The sequence below is a fragment of the Hipposideros armiger genome, unplaced genomic scaffold (genome assembly GCF_001890085.2).
Source record: "Hipposideros armiger isolate ML-2016 unplaced genomic scaffold, ASM189008v1 scaffold_140, whole genome shotgun sequence".
In the NCBI taxonomy this organism is placed as follows: Eukaryota; Metazoa; Chordata; class Mammalia; order Chiroptera; family Hipposideridae; genus Hipposideros; species Hipposideros armiger.
The window spans coordinates 2,776,540-2,793,405 of record NW_017731490.1 but is presented as its reverse complement, the minus strand read 5'-3'; the positions used below and the strand labels follow the sequence as shown (position 1 = coordinate 2,793,405).

The following is a 16,866-nucleotide window of genomic DNA, read 5'->3' as shown; positions in this document are numbered from 1 at the left end:
GTCACTTTGTCAATCAGTGTGAATGACAAGGTGTTTCAGTGAGGGTGCACATTCAGCCAATCGGTGAGGCACACACAAAGGTACAGGGGATGTGTGTCAGAAGTAAGGAGGTGTCTGCTGAAAGGAGAACCTGCGCCTTTACTCCACAATGTGCTCTCACAGGCAACTCATTCTTGTTTAGAAAAACATTCTTTGGGGTCACCATACCTTCACCACAAGGATGTGTCTCTATTAAAACATTTTTCCTTTCTTTCCATATATACCTATTGGGTTGCCGGAAAAGTCATGACCCATTTTTGCAACAAAAAACAGGAAAAATACTTCATGAGTTTTCCGACAACCCAATGTATTTATGGATTCATGGGAACAGGCACATTAAAAAAGAATGATAACAATAATATATTTTATCAACATCACACAGGGATATGGCGAAGAAATACTTTTTTCTGGAGTGTAAAATAATTTACAGGAGTATTAAGAAAGTTGAATAAACATGACATTAATGGTCATTAATCATATGCTCATTCAACTAATTTCTTTCTACCCCAATAAATTAATTTGTTTTCACTGTTTAGTAAAAATATATTGTACACCTTATTCAATTTGAGGATGTCATTGTTTTTAATTCAACATTGTAAAACCAAGGATAATGTTAAAAACTCATTGTATATAGTCATTACATGTAGGGAAAAATGACTTTAGGGATGGATAAATTATTCTAAAAGAAGTGGATTCTGGATGGTTTCCCCTTAAATCATATGCAGGTTTTTTTTGTGTGTGAAATAATTCTTTTTTCTTCCCCTCTCTCTCCCCTATTCCTTTCCATCCTCTTTCTTCTGCTGTTCCTTCCTGGATAGCTGTGTATGTGTCTCCCTCTTCCGTTGACCTGACTGTTGGTATTTACAGTATTTCCACACTGGGTAGAGTAACATATTGTATACAGTTGGTAAACATTGGCTAATGAAATAAGTTAATTTAAATCACCTTTAAAAACAGATGAACATTATTTACAGCAATGGCTCCTATTTGGGAGAAAACCAAATAGCCAAATTATTGCACATGATATTTGAAAAGAATTCTATAGGAGACATGAAGATTTATATGATCTAATTTTGAGTATTATTGCTTCAGTAGTAAATAATTACTAAGTGGTAAATTATGGGGTGCAGTAGAAGTAGAGCTCTGAGGAGAAATATATGAATGTTTTGGTTAATGCTTAATTTATTGCATTTTTCTCAAAGCTGAGACGCAAAAGGTTTTAATTCAGCATTCCATTTAAATGCACTTCTCTGGGGCAGTGGCCTTGGCAGCCCGAAAGCAGATGGTGAGAATTTGATTTTATTTTGGAACCATTTCGCTGTCTGTCTACAGGAGCTGACCAAGCGGGAGGTTGAGTACATCGCCTTGTCCAGGGACACCACCGAAACCGACCTCAAGCAGCGTCGGGAGATCCGCGCGGGCACCGCCTTTTATATCGACCAGGCAAGTTCCTGTCCCACTCTGACACGTGACTCTTTACTCGGGGTCTATAGGCAATCGATTTTTAAAGTAGAAAGAGCATAGCTCATGCAGTAGTGAAAGATAGATGTACTGAGCTGTGTAGACAGATTTGATTTAGGTTGTTGGTTCTTCCGTTCTTGGAAATGCCTTCTTGGTTTAGTACTAAGAAGCCGTATGTGAAATGAAGGGTTCTAAAATGTTGGCTGAAGATCCTTATGCTGATTAATTAATTTTCAATTACTTCCTACTACTTGCCTATAGAAATTTGATTTTTTTAAAAAATAATTAAGGAGATTTTTAATACAGGAAATTCTCTCGTGCACTTATTAAAGTATTCTCTATCTAAAGTAGGTAAAAGTGTCAAACATAGGGAAATTAAATATGTGCTTCCAGGAGCTAAAGCTGTTTTGAGAGGGAGAGATGGTTCTTAGGTGCAGATTACCAACTAAAATAATGTTTTAGGAACATTATAATGAAGCCTGGTACACATTTCTTCAAACACATTGCTTAAAAGGTTGAATATTGTTCTTCGATAGGAATAAATACCTAGAGAAAAAAAGGACAGAGTCTTTAAGGAATTCATAGAGAAAATATTTTAAATGTCCAATAAATTCGTGACAACATGCTTTACTATTTCGTTTACAAAAATAAAAATTAAAACACTAGTGAGCTGCTCTTTTTCTTTCACCCCTCAGATTGGCAAAGATTAACCCTCTGTTGGGGCGCAATGCAAAAGTTACGAGTTTGGGCACAGTGCATCTAGTAGATGTGTGTATGACATTTATTTATTTAAATTGAAAATGAATGAAAATAACCTGTAAGCATGCTTATTATTTATTCAGAATGAAACTTTAATTTGCCACAAGTAAAAACAATATATGTTTATTACATAAATTCAGTATAAAAATCAACAGAAATTCAGAACAATCTGTGAGATCAGTTGCGCCGGACAGAGGGTTAAAGCATTTGCTCATGTCCTTTGTTGATGAGAAAAGGGATGAGAAAACAGCATTGCTGTTGATGGGAGCAGAAAGTGACGCGATTTAAAAGAAAATTGGGCAGCATCTATCAAAAGAATACATTGTGACCCAGCAATTATGTTTCCAGCAATTTTTCTTCCAAATGTTGTTCACACAAAGCATGCTAAGTTATAGATTCAAGGATGTCTATTGCAGCCTTGTTTGATAATGTATAAAAGTATAAATGAAAACTGCAATGAGGTTCAGGATGTAAGTGAAAACATTAAGTTGCAGCACAGGATAAACAATGTGAACCCATTTGTGATAAAAAGAAAAAAGAAATAGAGAATGTTTGTTTACATGGAAATTTCCAGAAAGATACACAAGAATCAGTTAGAGCTTACCTCTGAGGAAATGTGACTGGGCCTCTGGGATGAGGTGAGGAAGGAACTTTCATGTTTCTTTAAATCGGAAGCTTTCGCATGAGCACACTATTACTCTATAATTAAAAAGTAAAGTGTAATTGTAAAAAACCCACTGAGTGAAAGAATTTTTGGAGAGCAGGATATTCACATTGTCGTATAGGTTACTTATTAATTACAAAAGGAAACATGTACTTAAAATGGAGAGAGAGGGCAACACCGCCTTGATGGTGATCAAACTTCACATCACATAGTAGGAAAAAAGTCTGAGAAGTTTGGATTTTCAGCGGTTAAAAATTAATCCTTTGTGGATGAAGCACAGAAGTACATTTTAAAGAAGTCTATTTTATTCACATGATGCCAAAGTTTCACTTCCTAGATTATTTTTAACTACATATGGGGAAAAAAAATGTTCTTTTCTGGGCCCAATGGGGACAAGAGCGAGGGGCTGGGATCTGAGTTGGGATAGTGGGGTGCTGGCAAAAGGGATTAGAAAATGAGATAGCAGTCTAAGTAGACATGAGGAGGTAGGAATATATTTAAATGACAGTGAAAGAACTGGCTTTGTTTGGTAGAGTATGGATTTAAAAACATATTTTTAGAATGAATTTTATATTTGGATTGATTGTTGCAATGTAAATAGTGAGGAAGAGAGAGTGGATTTTTATGTTTGTGATTTTAAAGACAGCTTAAAACTTCGGCTGTTCAGAAAGGTCAGAAATTGAGTTGTTTTAGGTCACTAAATTTATTGATAACTCAAGGTTTATTTCTTGAAACATAAATTATTTAGATGAAACTCTGTAATATACCCTCCTGCCATTCTGAAGGGCATATTTTCATATCATATCTGTTTTACAGTTTATAAAATATTTAAAGTGCTCTATAAATGATGGTGGTATTTTATACTTTTATGGTTTCCTGGGGAACCCTACTGATTATGACAAATATCAGTTATTTGGGAAGTCGTAATGCACTGACACCTTCCGAGCCTGTGATTGAGGTGTGGGAATGTTGGTCCTTTCTCTACATTGCATCAGACTGTCTACTGGGATTGTATCTGGTTTTTGTATTTTTTCTTCTATCTTATCTCCTGGCAGTTAATATTCCTTACTATTTGTTCATAATCAGATCCTATCAGTTCCTTGCTTCAAGCCATGCAACCCCATCACAACCAGAATAAAATCCAGACCCTCTAACATGGCCTGCCACACCCTGCAGGCCCTAATCTTGTCACTTCATCTCCTTCCCTTCTTCCCTTGCTTTGTAGACTCCAGCTACAGTGGCCTAGTTCTCAAAAATTGGCCAATTGCTTTCCAGCCCCAGAACCTTTGCACTTGATATTTCCTCTGATTGGTACAATCTTCTCCCAGCTCTGTATACTGCTGCCTCCTCATCAGGTTATAATTTCTCAGGACATTTTAGCTCAAGTCATCACTGACCTTGCCCACCCCCTTCCACATGTGCCTGCTGTCTGTCATATTACACAATGTACTCGTCTTCAGAGCACCTGTCATTCTCCGAATTTACCTAATTATTTCTTTGTTTCAGTGTTTCTTGTCTGTTTTCCCCACTAGAATGTACGTATCTTGTTTATCCCTGGTACCTAAAAACTGTCTGAAATATAATTGGCATTTATATTTGATGATAGATATCTCCCCTGGGTAATCAACCTTGTTAAAATTTAAGTAAGTTAAGAGTAACTAGGCCCTGGCTGAGACCAGGGGGCTTTCCAATGGAAAAGATATCTGTCTTTCTGACATCTATTTTGAGTCATCAGAAGGAATAATTCCCATTTAAATTCTTGATAGATGAAGTTACCCATTGATTACCAGCTGCTCGTATGTTTCTTAGACTAAAAGGCCTTTCTTTATATTTATTTAGAATTTTCTTTTATTTATTTAATATTCTTTTTTTTGTTTGTTTTAAGGTTTTATTGTGGAATTGGGGAAGGGGAACAGCCAAGTTGTTGTCCTTCAGTCTTAGTTGTGGAGGGCGCAGCTAGCTCAGCTCCAAGTCCAGTCTCCATCCGGCCACCTGTCAGCAGCTCAGGGCAGCTCAGCTCAAGGTGCCGTGTTCAATCTTAGTTGTGGGTAGGCGTAGCCACCATCCCGTATGGGAGTTGAATTGGCAATCTTGTTGTTAGGGGCAATTGCTCTCACCAGCTGAGCCATCCTGCCACCTATTGGCAGCTCAGTGGCAGCTCAGCTCGGGGACAGCTTGGACGCAGCTCACTGGCCCATGTGGGAATCGAACTGGCGAGCCCTGTTGCTCAGAGCTTGCACTCTTAACCAAGTGAGCTACTCGGCCGGCCCTATTTATTTAATATTCTTAACCATTGAATTTGATATTTGGGGTCAAGGGAGAGGCAGTATCTTCATTGCCATCATGTCATGCCACTAACCTAGACGGACCAATGTACAATAGATGAAAAAATACCTGTAGTCACCTGATGGGTACTGGGAGAGAAAGTTTGGGGTTTTCAGGCTGGGTGACGTTGTATGCACAGATGAGTGATATCCAAGTGATTACTAATTGACATTTCAGCTGGAAACCTTGGCAAAACTCCCAAATCCAAGTAGAAGGTCATAGCCATCCATCTCTGCTTATTTTCATGCAGGATTAAGGATGACTGATAATAACGCGAGAGGTTAAACTCAACTGTTACTCTCGAAGGTCAGAATTAGGTTAATAACTCTGTCGTGGGGAATTTATTTTTTCCTTTCAAAATACTGATTTTTGTGTCTGATTAATAAAGTCGTAAATTCTTATTTTATAGATATATAGTATTTATTATTTAACAGGTATTTATTTAAATGACTGTTACGTGTCAGGCATTATGTAAGTGCAGAGAACAAAAGAAACAAATTTCTGTCATCATTGAGGCTGTGTTTTAGTAGAAAAAACAAAAGAAGTGCCGGCCGAGTGGCGCATTGGTTAAGAACTGGCTTGGGACCAGAGGGCCCTGGTTCGGATCCCACATATGAGGGCCAGTGACACTGCCCTCTACAGCTAAGATGCTGGACAACAGCTCAACCTGGAGCTGGGCTGCTGTGAGTCGCCGGCAACGGTGTAGGCTGCAGCCCCTGTAGCAGTGGGTTGCCATGGGCTACCGTGAGCGGCCAGCAGCCGCGGTGAGCGGCGGTCCAGAAGCCGGCGACTGATCTGCCTCACCCGGGAAGAGCGCAATGATGGTGCCAACTTGGGCCAGTGAAGCAACCTCCTCCACAACTAGACTGAAGAACAAAACGACAGCAACTTGTCTGTTCCCCTTCCCCCAATTCCCCAGCAATGTTCCCCTCTCCCAATTCCCCATTAAAATCTTAAAAAAAAAAAGAAATAAATAAAAAAAGTAAAAACAAAACAAATAGTAAAGGATAGCATAATAGAGTAAATGCTAAGGGCATAGGGAAGAATATAAAAGCTACTACTCATTATCTTCCTCTTCAAGAACAGCAGTGTGAATATTTGCTAAATTTCTTTCTATTATGCCTATGTGCATATTTATTTAATCATGCATAATTTTTACAAAAATGGTATATACTATATAAAGTTTTATATTCTACTTTAAAAAAAACCTGATATTTTATCAGGAACACCTTTTTGTGACATTAGGTATTCCTCAAAAATATGATTTCAGTGTCCAAACAGCATTTTATTAAATACATGTTACATTATTTATTTAAATTCCATTTTATCCACATTTCCATATTGTTGGTCGTTCAGGTTCTAAATTTTCACTGTAATAAATACCACTTTGGTGAATATCATAGTAACCTATATCTTACTATTATCTCTGATTACTTTTTCAGATTTGAATGTTAGAAATATAATTACTAATCAAAGGGTCTGGACACTTTCAAGAGTCTTAATATATAATTATTGCCCTGTTGCCTTCCAGAAAGGGTATTCCAACTCATTCTCTCCTCAGCGCACTATGAGTGACTGCTTCATGGACTCTTGTCAATATTGAGTATTTCCATGTATTTACTTTGCAAAATTAATAGGCTTTAAATTGCACGGGCTATTGCTTCTGTAAGATGTCAGTGAATTGAAGGGATATGGAAAAGGATAGAGAAGCTGATGAAATAAATAAGTTACAGTCAAGAAAATGTTGAAATTTACACCATGCTTGTCTATGTAAATATTTATCACAACTTATGCACTTGTTGATCTGAAGGTAATTTAAATATTTTTTATGCAGTTACTTTGGTAAGCATATTATACATTACTTTTAAAAAGAGAAGACTTGGTTAAAGAACAGAAGTATGAAAATTTATATGACTGACATATGACACCTATGGAGAAATAAGAAAACTAACATATTTTGCTACCACCTTAATTTTCATTTGCCTCAGAAGATAAAATAACCTGAAAAGGCCTAAATCGTAGATATTTTAACCCTTTAAAAATCTATTACTGTTCTCATTGTTTTCTTACTTTAGTTATTGCCATTATCATTATTAATTTTGTTTATTGCCATGTGACTCCAAGGAGAGGAAGGATTCAAATCGATATACAATTGCTTGGATTACTCAAATATAAGACAATGTAAATTAGCTAAACTACAAATAAATTACGTTTAGGTTTTATGTCTTACTGAGAAGAGACACACTATATCCTCAAAATAATTTGGGAAGTAGAAAGCCAGGATGGGGAAGTTCAAATGATTTTCTTTAACTTTTTTAAGCCAAGAGCTCCTTTTACATTTGCATGTTGTTAATTTGTTCAACACAATACAGTGAAATTCCATGATGTACATTTAATATTAAGGATAAAAATGCACTTTAAACAATTACATAACAGTTTACTCTATTCTGTTTTGAGTTATTCTTGATTCTCTCTTACGAATAGAAAAAATAAGGATTAACTTTTTCAATGCACTGCTTAACTATTACGGGTCATCCAAAGTAACTTTTAGCAAATTGAATAATGGTGCTATTGATGAGAAAATAAGATTTTTACCTTGTCTAAATTCCTTTTACTTATTTTGCAAATAGGAAAAACCATTTACTTATAAGCTTGACCCATTTGTGCATGCTGAAGCCACTTTCCACCTGTAACCACTGTTAAAATTACCAAGTTGTCGTTCAGAAGTTCATTTGTAAATTAAGTATGGGAATTTGGAAAGCATCCCCTACAGAAGCAAGGCTGCTGAGCGTGGCTGAACTCTGCGCCAGATCCTGTGTAGCCATGTTGTTATAAAGTGCTCCAGTTGTCACTTGGACACTTGGGGAAAGCCTGTCTGTTCACTTTGGCCTCTGGGTTAGTCATCACCACTCAGGCCTTGGCTCCTTCTCACATTGCTGTCTTACGCAGGCCGACTCTGATCTACTCATATAATAATGGTAACTGTTTGACAGATTTGTGTAATTCATTAAAAAAAAATCAAGGGAGATAAAAGTCACTTTTATTGAGGAGACCTCTGTTGTGCTGCTAGTGCATTTAATTCTCAAAACATCCTTAGGAGGGCGATGACTTCCTTAATTTACAGGAGGAAGTGATTGGCCTGAGAGGGCTCTGGTCACACAACTGGTAAATAGCGGAGGTGGGATTTAAACCTGCATCTGTCCAATTCCAGCGTAGATTTTTTTCTACCATATTATGCTATTTCCTGAGAGAGCAGTGAGGATGATGATGATGATGATGGCGACAATGACAAGGATGATGGTATTCATAATAATAACAGCTGATCCTTCTCCAAAGGCTTACTGTGTGCCACAGGTAATCTCATTTAATCCTCACCGTCATTAGTGTAGCTTTAAAAAGAATCGGAGGCTCAGGGAGGCAGAGTGACTAACCTAAGTCACCCACAGCAGGTAAGTACTAGAGCAACCAAAAATCAACCTGACCTGTTCTGATATTTTAAAATAAAGAACTTGAAATGTAATTTTTTTTTCATTTCTCTCAGTGCTGTTACACTGTAGCCATTTTGAGTAATTCGAAGCTCTTTGGAATCTATTTTCATTAAATCGTGGCTGTATTCATGATAATTTATGTTTTAATAGGTTCGATAGCTTTAAATTTTTTCCCAGTGCTGCTTTGATTCGTAAATAGTGATATTGTATAATACCCCTTGAGGATGTTCTCGTTTAGAAACGAGGACACAGACCTCCAGGGTAATTGTTCACCTAAGGTCTTAAATCAAAAGCAAATCTAGAGCAGGGACTTAGGCAGTTTTTGATTCTAGGTCACGCAGCTGCTTTTATCTTGAAATCCTTTGTGTCCACGTGTTTGGTTATTAAAGCTGTGATATGAGATGGTTTGTCCAGAAGGATCTTGCTGCAATTTTTCTGATTTCTATTTGAGAAAATTAGGTCTCTGGAAGTTCTGTAGTTTGACGGGCAGGAAAGGATCCTTATGGTTGATTTAATTTCTACTTTGAGAAATGATCACAAGTGTTCATTCTACATAAAATATGTGTGCATTGCTCCCCCTTTTTTAAAAGATTTCACTAGAAAAATTATACCACAATTATTTTATTTAAAAACCTGTATAGAAAATTTTTGAAATATGTAGCTTAAATCTTTCGTGCTGACAGTTAAACTTGTTCTGTTCTATTCTCGAATCAAGTGTGGATGTAGATAACTATTAGCCTTCCTATTAAACCTCTTCCTAAACTTATACAACAGCATCTTTTAACTGAGTGGTTACATTTTTGTTCCATAAACAATGAAAGTCTGCTGTGAGCCACGTTTTTTGTGTTTGTTTTTTTTAATCATAATTTTTGCCTTTTTTTTTAAAGATTTTGAGTTGGGGAATTGGGGAAGGGGAACAGACAAGTTGCTGTCCTTTTGTTCTTCAGTCTAGTTGTGGAGGACGTCGCTTCACTGGCCCATGTTGGTATTGCGATCATTGCGCTCTTCCCGGGTGAGGCAGATCTGTCGCCGGCCTCTGGACTGCCGCTCACGGTAGCTTATGGCAGCCCACTGCAGCTCCACTGCAGCCTACGCAGTCACCAGCGACTCACGGCAGCCCAGCTCCAGGTTGAGCCGTTGTTCACCATCTTAGCTGTAGAGGGCGCAGTGTCACTGGCCCATGTGGGATCTGAACCAGGGGCCCTGCTGCTCAGAGCTGGCGTCCCAAGCCAGCTCTTAACCAACGTGGTGCTTGGCCGGGCCTTTGAGCCACTTTTGCTCCAGGGACATAAAAGACAGGGTTCTCACCATCTTCAGACCTGAGAATCCTGCTGGGGAGATGAAACAGGTATAATGAGAAAAGTAGGGTAACTTCCACGTTTTTCTGCATTTAAGGGCTGAGTGAACAGAGGGCAAAGGGACCTTTAGTGTGGGGACGGCAAGATCTTTGGGCCTCTGTTGGGCTCAAAACTTGTAACGGTTATTTTTTTTTTCTCCACCACCTCCAGTTCAGCCTGAGATTTATAGGATAGCACAATCCGTTATTGATGTATTAGAGTACTTAATGCAGCGGTTCTCAACCTGCCTAATGCCGCGACCCCTTAATACAGTTCCTCATGTTGTGGTGACCCCCAACCATAAAATTATTTTCGTTACTACTCTATAACTGTAATTTTGCTACTGTTATGAATCGTAATGTAAGTATCTTTTTGTTTTCTAATGGTCTTAGGCGACCCCTGTGAAAGGGTCATTTGACCCCCAAAGGGGTCGCGCCCCACAGGTTGAGAACGGCTGACTTAATGGGTTTACTGTTCAGTTGTTTTCCACATTCTTCTTTACCAGTGTGATCAGGTTGCATTACCAAAGTTTGGCCGTCCTGGTGAAAGTATCTGAATGATTTTATAGACGATTTTAAGGAAGAATCAGGAAGCAAGGCAATACTGAAATAGTAACCAGTATTTTCCGTAAATTCAGTGATTCAGATTTTGTTACTAATGACATTTTCTTAAGGTTTTCTCCTTTAGCCAGTATCGTTGCCTACATATAACATTTTAATCTATATATGCACTGGGCCTGTAACCACGTAACTACAGGGCAAACTGGGAGGAAAGTTAAAAATCTGGGGTGATCCTTTGCATGTCACTTTTTTTCTTTTCTTTTTTTTTTTCTAAGAAATTGTACCAGTTACAAGTTTTATAAACCCCTTCTTATAGCTTTTGGATCCAGTTGCACTATAGAGCATCCATTCTCGTTGCCACTGAAAATTATGTGTAAAATAAATAATGTGATGCTGAATTAATAAGAAAAAAGCTTGGGAGGATTTAAAAAATAAATATTCTTAATAAAGTTGAGACAACTCATAATTATGGATATTACTGTTGAAATAGACTTTGCAGATGCCTCTAACTTCCGGCGAGTAGACTGTCATCTTGAGGGTAGCTGACGACTGGAGACATTGAGATATGGCGCCTGCTCCAGCGAGCTCTGTTAGTAAAAAAGCAGGAAGTGAATGAAGGCTCCCATTGGGGTGGTGGCAGCGAGAGTGGAAAGAGATGGTGGGTACATAAGGTGTTTAGGGGTTACACTGTGTTGTTTGAGGAATCAGAAGTAATGCGTCTCGGGTGGTGGGAGAATCCATGCAACGCTAGTTGAACTAGACATCAGGACGAATGCCTGGTGTAGGGAAGAAGCCATGAGCTTGATTTGATGAAGCATGTTGAGTCTGAACATCAGTCAACATGGAGATGTTCAAAAAGTATTTGGAAATGTGAGAGACATGTGAGAGATGTAATGCTGGTATCATCTGCCTGGCATTGGGCAGGCAGAAAAGGAGGAACAGCTTTGCTAAGAGTGTGTAGTGCATGGAGGCCAAAGAAGGAGAATTTGAAGGCGAGTTTGACAGCGGAAATTAAGCAGCATTCGTCCTTTCCCTGTGGAATGTGCAGGAGAAACGTCTCTGAGGTTATTTCCTCACCAGATTTTCAAGGATTTTGACTGAAAAATTGTTTTTCCCTATTTTGTTTAGAATCTATCAGTTAAAGATTTTTTTTAATTTCATCTTTAGTACTTTTTTTGTATTATAGTTTTCCTGTCTCTTACCATTTGGGGCCTACTCTCATTTCTATTTTGTTTTATTAAACTTTACTTGGAAGACTTCTAGGATTATGGTTATAATCTGTCTATTATAGTCCAGTGTAAAACCTGACTCTTTTTCTGTTTTGGTAAGTTTATAATGTTGGCAGCATTGAACATCGCCGTAAACCTGGATGCATTTTGATGGTGACTCTTGTTTAAAACCTTACAGTCTCCACGGGTTCTCACCTCGATTATTTGATCCCTTCAAGAAGCTTGTGGGGTAGATAGGGCAGACTGTAATCTTCATTTCTCTTTTCTAGTTCAAGAACCTGTCTCCTTGTTTAATTACATTATCAATTCAAAGATAACTCTTAGTTTTCTTTTTCGTTGGGCGTTGCCTGAAATGTTACAGCCGAGAAAGGAACCTTAGAGATCATTCCTTCCAATCCCTTCTTTCACAAATGGGGAAATGGGCCTAAAGACGGAAAACCACTAGCCTAAGATCACACAGGCAGATAAAGCAAAATCAGGATCTGGAGTGTAGCCTTCCTGGTCCCTGGTCCCTATAATAAGAACCACAGGTGCAATTTGCATTATAAGTAAAAGGGGGCCGGGCACTGCTACCTTTGATAGTCTCATGTTGCTTTTGTTTCCTGGGAATAGTGTGCAGTTCGTGCAGCCACAGAAGGCAGAACGCTCATCTTGGAAGGCTTGGAAAAGGCGGAGAGGAATGTCCTGCCTGTTTTGAATAACTTGCTGGAAAACAGGGAGATGCAGCTTGAAGATGGACGCTTCCTAATGTCTGCCGAGCGTTACGACAAACTTCTCCAGGTAAGAAAAGAATTTGTCTGCTTTGTCTTAGCTACCGAGCTGTGGGTGGTGCCTTTTGTTACATAAGACATGAGTGTATCAGAATGAGGACACATGTCAGGTGGCCCATATCTGTGTCAAAACGCTGAAGTCAGGCCAGGAGTTTGCAGTTTTACAGGCTCTTCTAATATTCGCAGACCATACTAGAAAACGTCCAAGGTTTTTTACTTTTTCTTGCCAATCTAAGAGCTATTCTTTCCTTCATTTGCTGTTTTTCTCCTTTTAATTCTTCTTCACTTTCTTCCTCCTTTCCTATCTTCCTTTTTCTGTCTCTCAACAACTATTTACTAAAAGTCTAATGGCTTCTCGACAGTGGTGGGAATACAAAGCTGACAAACGTTCAGTTCTTGGCTCAGGAAGGTCAAAGTCAGAAATGAATAAGATATTTAAAAGACACCCTGATGGTCCGAGCTACCGGCATCTGACACCTGAGCTGTAAGAGTCTCCTAACTAGAACCCCTGCTTCCACCCTTTTTGCCCCAGAATAGTCAGTGATTGCTTTTAAACGTCAGGTCATTCCTCTGTTCTAACTCTAACAGCTTCCACAGTAGAACACATGGTCTTGTATGACCTGGGTCCTTACTACCTCTTGGGCTTTATCTCCTTCTGTCCTCCTGTCTTACGGCACTCTAGCTACTAGAATTCTCTTTACCTTAAACATGCTGGGTAAGCATTCTCTGCCTTATGGGCTCTTCAGTCTTCTGGAATGGTTTTCTGCCTGGCTCACCCCTGTACCTTCTTCAAGTCTTTGCTCAAATATTATTAGTGAAGCCGCCCTCACCTTTCTATTTAAAATTTTAATGTGCCCTCTGCCTCCGTACCTCCTTATCCTACTCTGTTTTTTCCCATGAAGTCTTCTAACATCCTACACTATTTACTTACTTATTATGTTTTTAGTTCATTGTCTGCTTCCCTTTACTGGGCTATAACTTGAACGAGGGAAGAGATTTTTGTCACTGATATTGTCTTAAGCTCTTAGAGCAATGCCTGGCACTTGGTAGGTGCTCAGTAACTACCAAGGGTGCCAAAAAAATGTCCACATTTTAAGAGATGTTATCTATGTATCACTTTCAAAGTTGAACTGAATTACGGTAGCAATGTGTGGCATGACATCCACTCAAAAGATGGCGTTAATCAAATGAATGTTCGCATCATTCATTTATGACAATTTTAATACAGTTTTTCCTTTCTTAAAATGTGTATACATTTTTTTGGCACCCTCTGTATTTGTTGGATGAATGAATAAGGGCAATAAAATCTTTAAACGCTATGGTACAAGTGCGTGTAAAGAAGGCATCAACAAGGGAACGTGGGACTCTTCAAAGGCATTGGAGAAGGGTCTCGTGTGATGTCCCAAGAGGACAAGAAGACAGTCCTGTTAGTTCAGCTCCAGCTGTCCCATGCTGGAGTCCTCTGGCTAACCAAGTCTCCAGGGACTGCTGGCTCCGCCTCTGCAGTGTAGGGTTTGGAGTCCCCCTCACACCTGTTCTGTGGACATTCATATGTGCGGTCTTACTACCCCACGTTGGTTACAGGTTGCTCAAGAGCAGGATCTGTGTTGTAAACGTCTTGATCCTGCTCCCAGGGAGCTAATACAAGCCCAGAACATGCTACGTGCTAAATAATAGATGTCATCAGCAGGGGGTCTGATTGAACTGATGCTCCCTGACTGGCAGGGCCAGAAGTGCCCTTGTGAGTCCTGCTGTGTGAGCCTCTTTTCTCGGAAACCTGTCTTGTAACTCTTGGTACCCTGTTTCTTTACTGCTGATGGGAGATCCTAGAGCGTTTTTATTGTGCAGTATAAGTGTTTTCTTTTGGATCTATGTAAACATGGTGTTATACTAATATAATTAGAAAGGCATACTTGAGGATTTAATCGGTAAGAAAAGTTAAATTCGATCATCCTTATTGTTATGGTTAATTTATTGACATGAAAGCCTTTTTTATTACTTATTTTTTTAAAATCTTATTTTAAATGTTATTAATTTATATTTTATAAATATAAATGTAAGAATAATATATATTTGTTATTTTAAAAGTAGGTAGATATTATACAGAACGGTTTCACTTTAGATACTTTCTAATTACAAAATAACTATTTGGCCCTATATACCTGCCACTTTTAGTAAATGATTTGGAAAAGAATAGTGAGATTATGAAATCATTTTTTTTTAAGTATAGGAGTTACTTTATAACAAGAAGTTTGATACATTCTTCATTCATGTAGTAGAATTCTGTGCAAAGCTACTGAACATGTTATTTGGATAGGAAGTTGGCACATGGGGCCAAAGGGCTTTAGTATACACGGAGTGTATACACGGAGAGCTCATTATTATTAAGTGGGAAGGATGTACTCCATTTTCCCAATGTAAATATCAGTATAACTGCATAATTTTTATTGGTAAATGTAATTTCTGTATTCATAGAATCTGTCTCATGGAAACCACAGAGTTTCTATGATAAAAGGATTTCAGCACCTTAATTGAAGCCTCCTTTATTTCTAGCTAGATTCAATCTACTAAATTTGAATATCTCAAAATGTTCATGCTTTCATGGAAGTGATTATAGTAGAATTTTGTTGTTATGGAAACATGCAATCAGTTCGTAAATTTTTTGTTTCTATCCTGATTATCATTTTCATATAAGTGGAAAATAGAAGTATTCGGATCTCTGAAAATCGCCCTGTGGTTTCTCAGACATTGTTAGAGCCAGATTTTTGTTTTCTGGTGCATGTGAAATAGTCAGTGTTAATCCCTTTACTTCGGTGCAGGATCATGGTTTTGGTTATGCTAGAAATAATTGGTCGTTATTATTGGTTTTAAATTATTTCATGCAGTCAATCAACAGACACTTGTCTTATTATGTGCTTGAGGTATAACAATGAATACTTTCAAGAGTTTGCATCCAGCATGAGACAGTCGTGTACAGAAGTCAGTGCACGAATGCATAATGATTGAAGCTTGCACAGGACGCAGTGGAGGGGCATAGAAGTGGTTCCAGTGGAAGAAGGGGCCGATTTTAGTGATGATATTGTTGGTACTGGGCTTTGAATGATACCTGCATTTGTGCTGTGCAAAGTGGGAAAGGCATCCCACACAAGTGGAGCAGTGTTAGTGAAGGACCGTGATGTGTCTGGAGAGCGCCATTTGTGACATGGGCTGGAGCACAGGGGCAGGGAAGGTGGACCTTACATCCCCGTGACTTATTTGTTTTATACCTGGAAATCTGAACCTCTTATTCCCCTTCACCTTTCCCCCCCTTTTCAAATTTTTCAATTACAGTTGACATTCAGTAGTAGTTTATATTAATTTTGTGTGTACACATAGTCGTTAGACATTTATACAATCCAAGAAGTGATCCCCCTGACTAGTTTAATACCCACCTGGCACTATATGTAGTGATGATCATATTACTGATTATATTCCCTATGCTTTACTTTACATCCCTGTGACTATTTTGTAACTACCAGTTTGTATTTCTTAATACTGTCACCTTTTTCACCCTGTCCCCCAACCCCCGTCTAGCACCCCAACAAGTCTAGTACCCATCTGACACCATATGTAGTTATTACAATATTATTAACTATATTCCTTATGCTATACCCTACATCCCCATAACTAACTTGTAACAGCCCATTTATATTTCTTAATCCCTCCCCCTTTTTCAGCCACCCTTTCCACCCCCCTCCCATCGCGCAACCATCAAAATGTCCATGCTGTAATTTTTGATCTCGCACTCTTTTAGGATCATACCAAATCAGAAATGGATGCCTGGAAGATAGTTCGAGTGAGTGAAAACTTCCGGGTGATCGCCTTGGGCTTGCCAGTGCCTAAGTACTCTGGGAACCCATTAGACCCACCTCTCCGCTCTCGATTTCAAGCCAGAGATATTTATTATCTACCCTTCAAGGTCAGTATGAATAAGGATAATTTATTTTTTAAACAGTTTTTCTAGTTATAATAAATTTAGTTACTATAAAAATGTTGCTGTGTTTGTAGATGCCCCCCTCAGTAGTTAATGGAAAGAAAAAAGGATATAGGATGAAGAAAATCTTTGGAAATGCAGAAGAAAACTTATTGTGGTATTATTTGTCTGACAGTTTTAAAAAAGGCTACTTTTTTTTTTTAAGAAAAGGACATGTATAAAGAAATTATTTTTTGTTATTAATTACTTAGTGTCTGCATA

The 16,866-nt window shown here is 38.4% G+C and overlaps 1 protein-coding gene across 1 annotated transcript in view; it reads left to right on the top strand.

Moving 5' to 3' along the window:
• Positions 1-16,866, top strand: part of VWA8 (von Willebrand factor A domain containing 8) — a 315,962-nt gene that overhangs the window by 41,463 nt on the left and 257,633 nt on the right. The window contains 3 exon segments of the mRNA XM_019650364.1: positions 1,372-1,482; positions 12,475-12,642; positions 16,426-16,590. Of these exon segments, the coding sequence (XP_019505909.1) occupies positions 1,372-1,482; positions 12,475-12,642; positions 16,426-16,590 (444 nt within the window).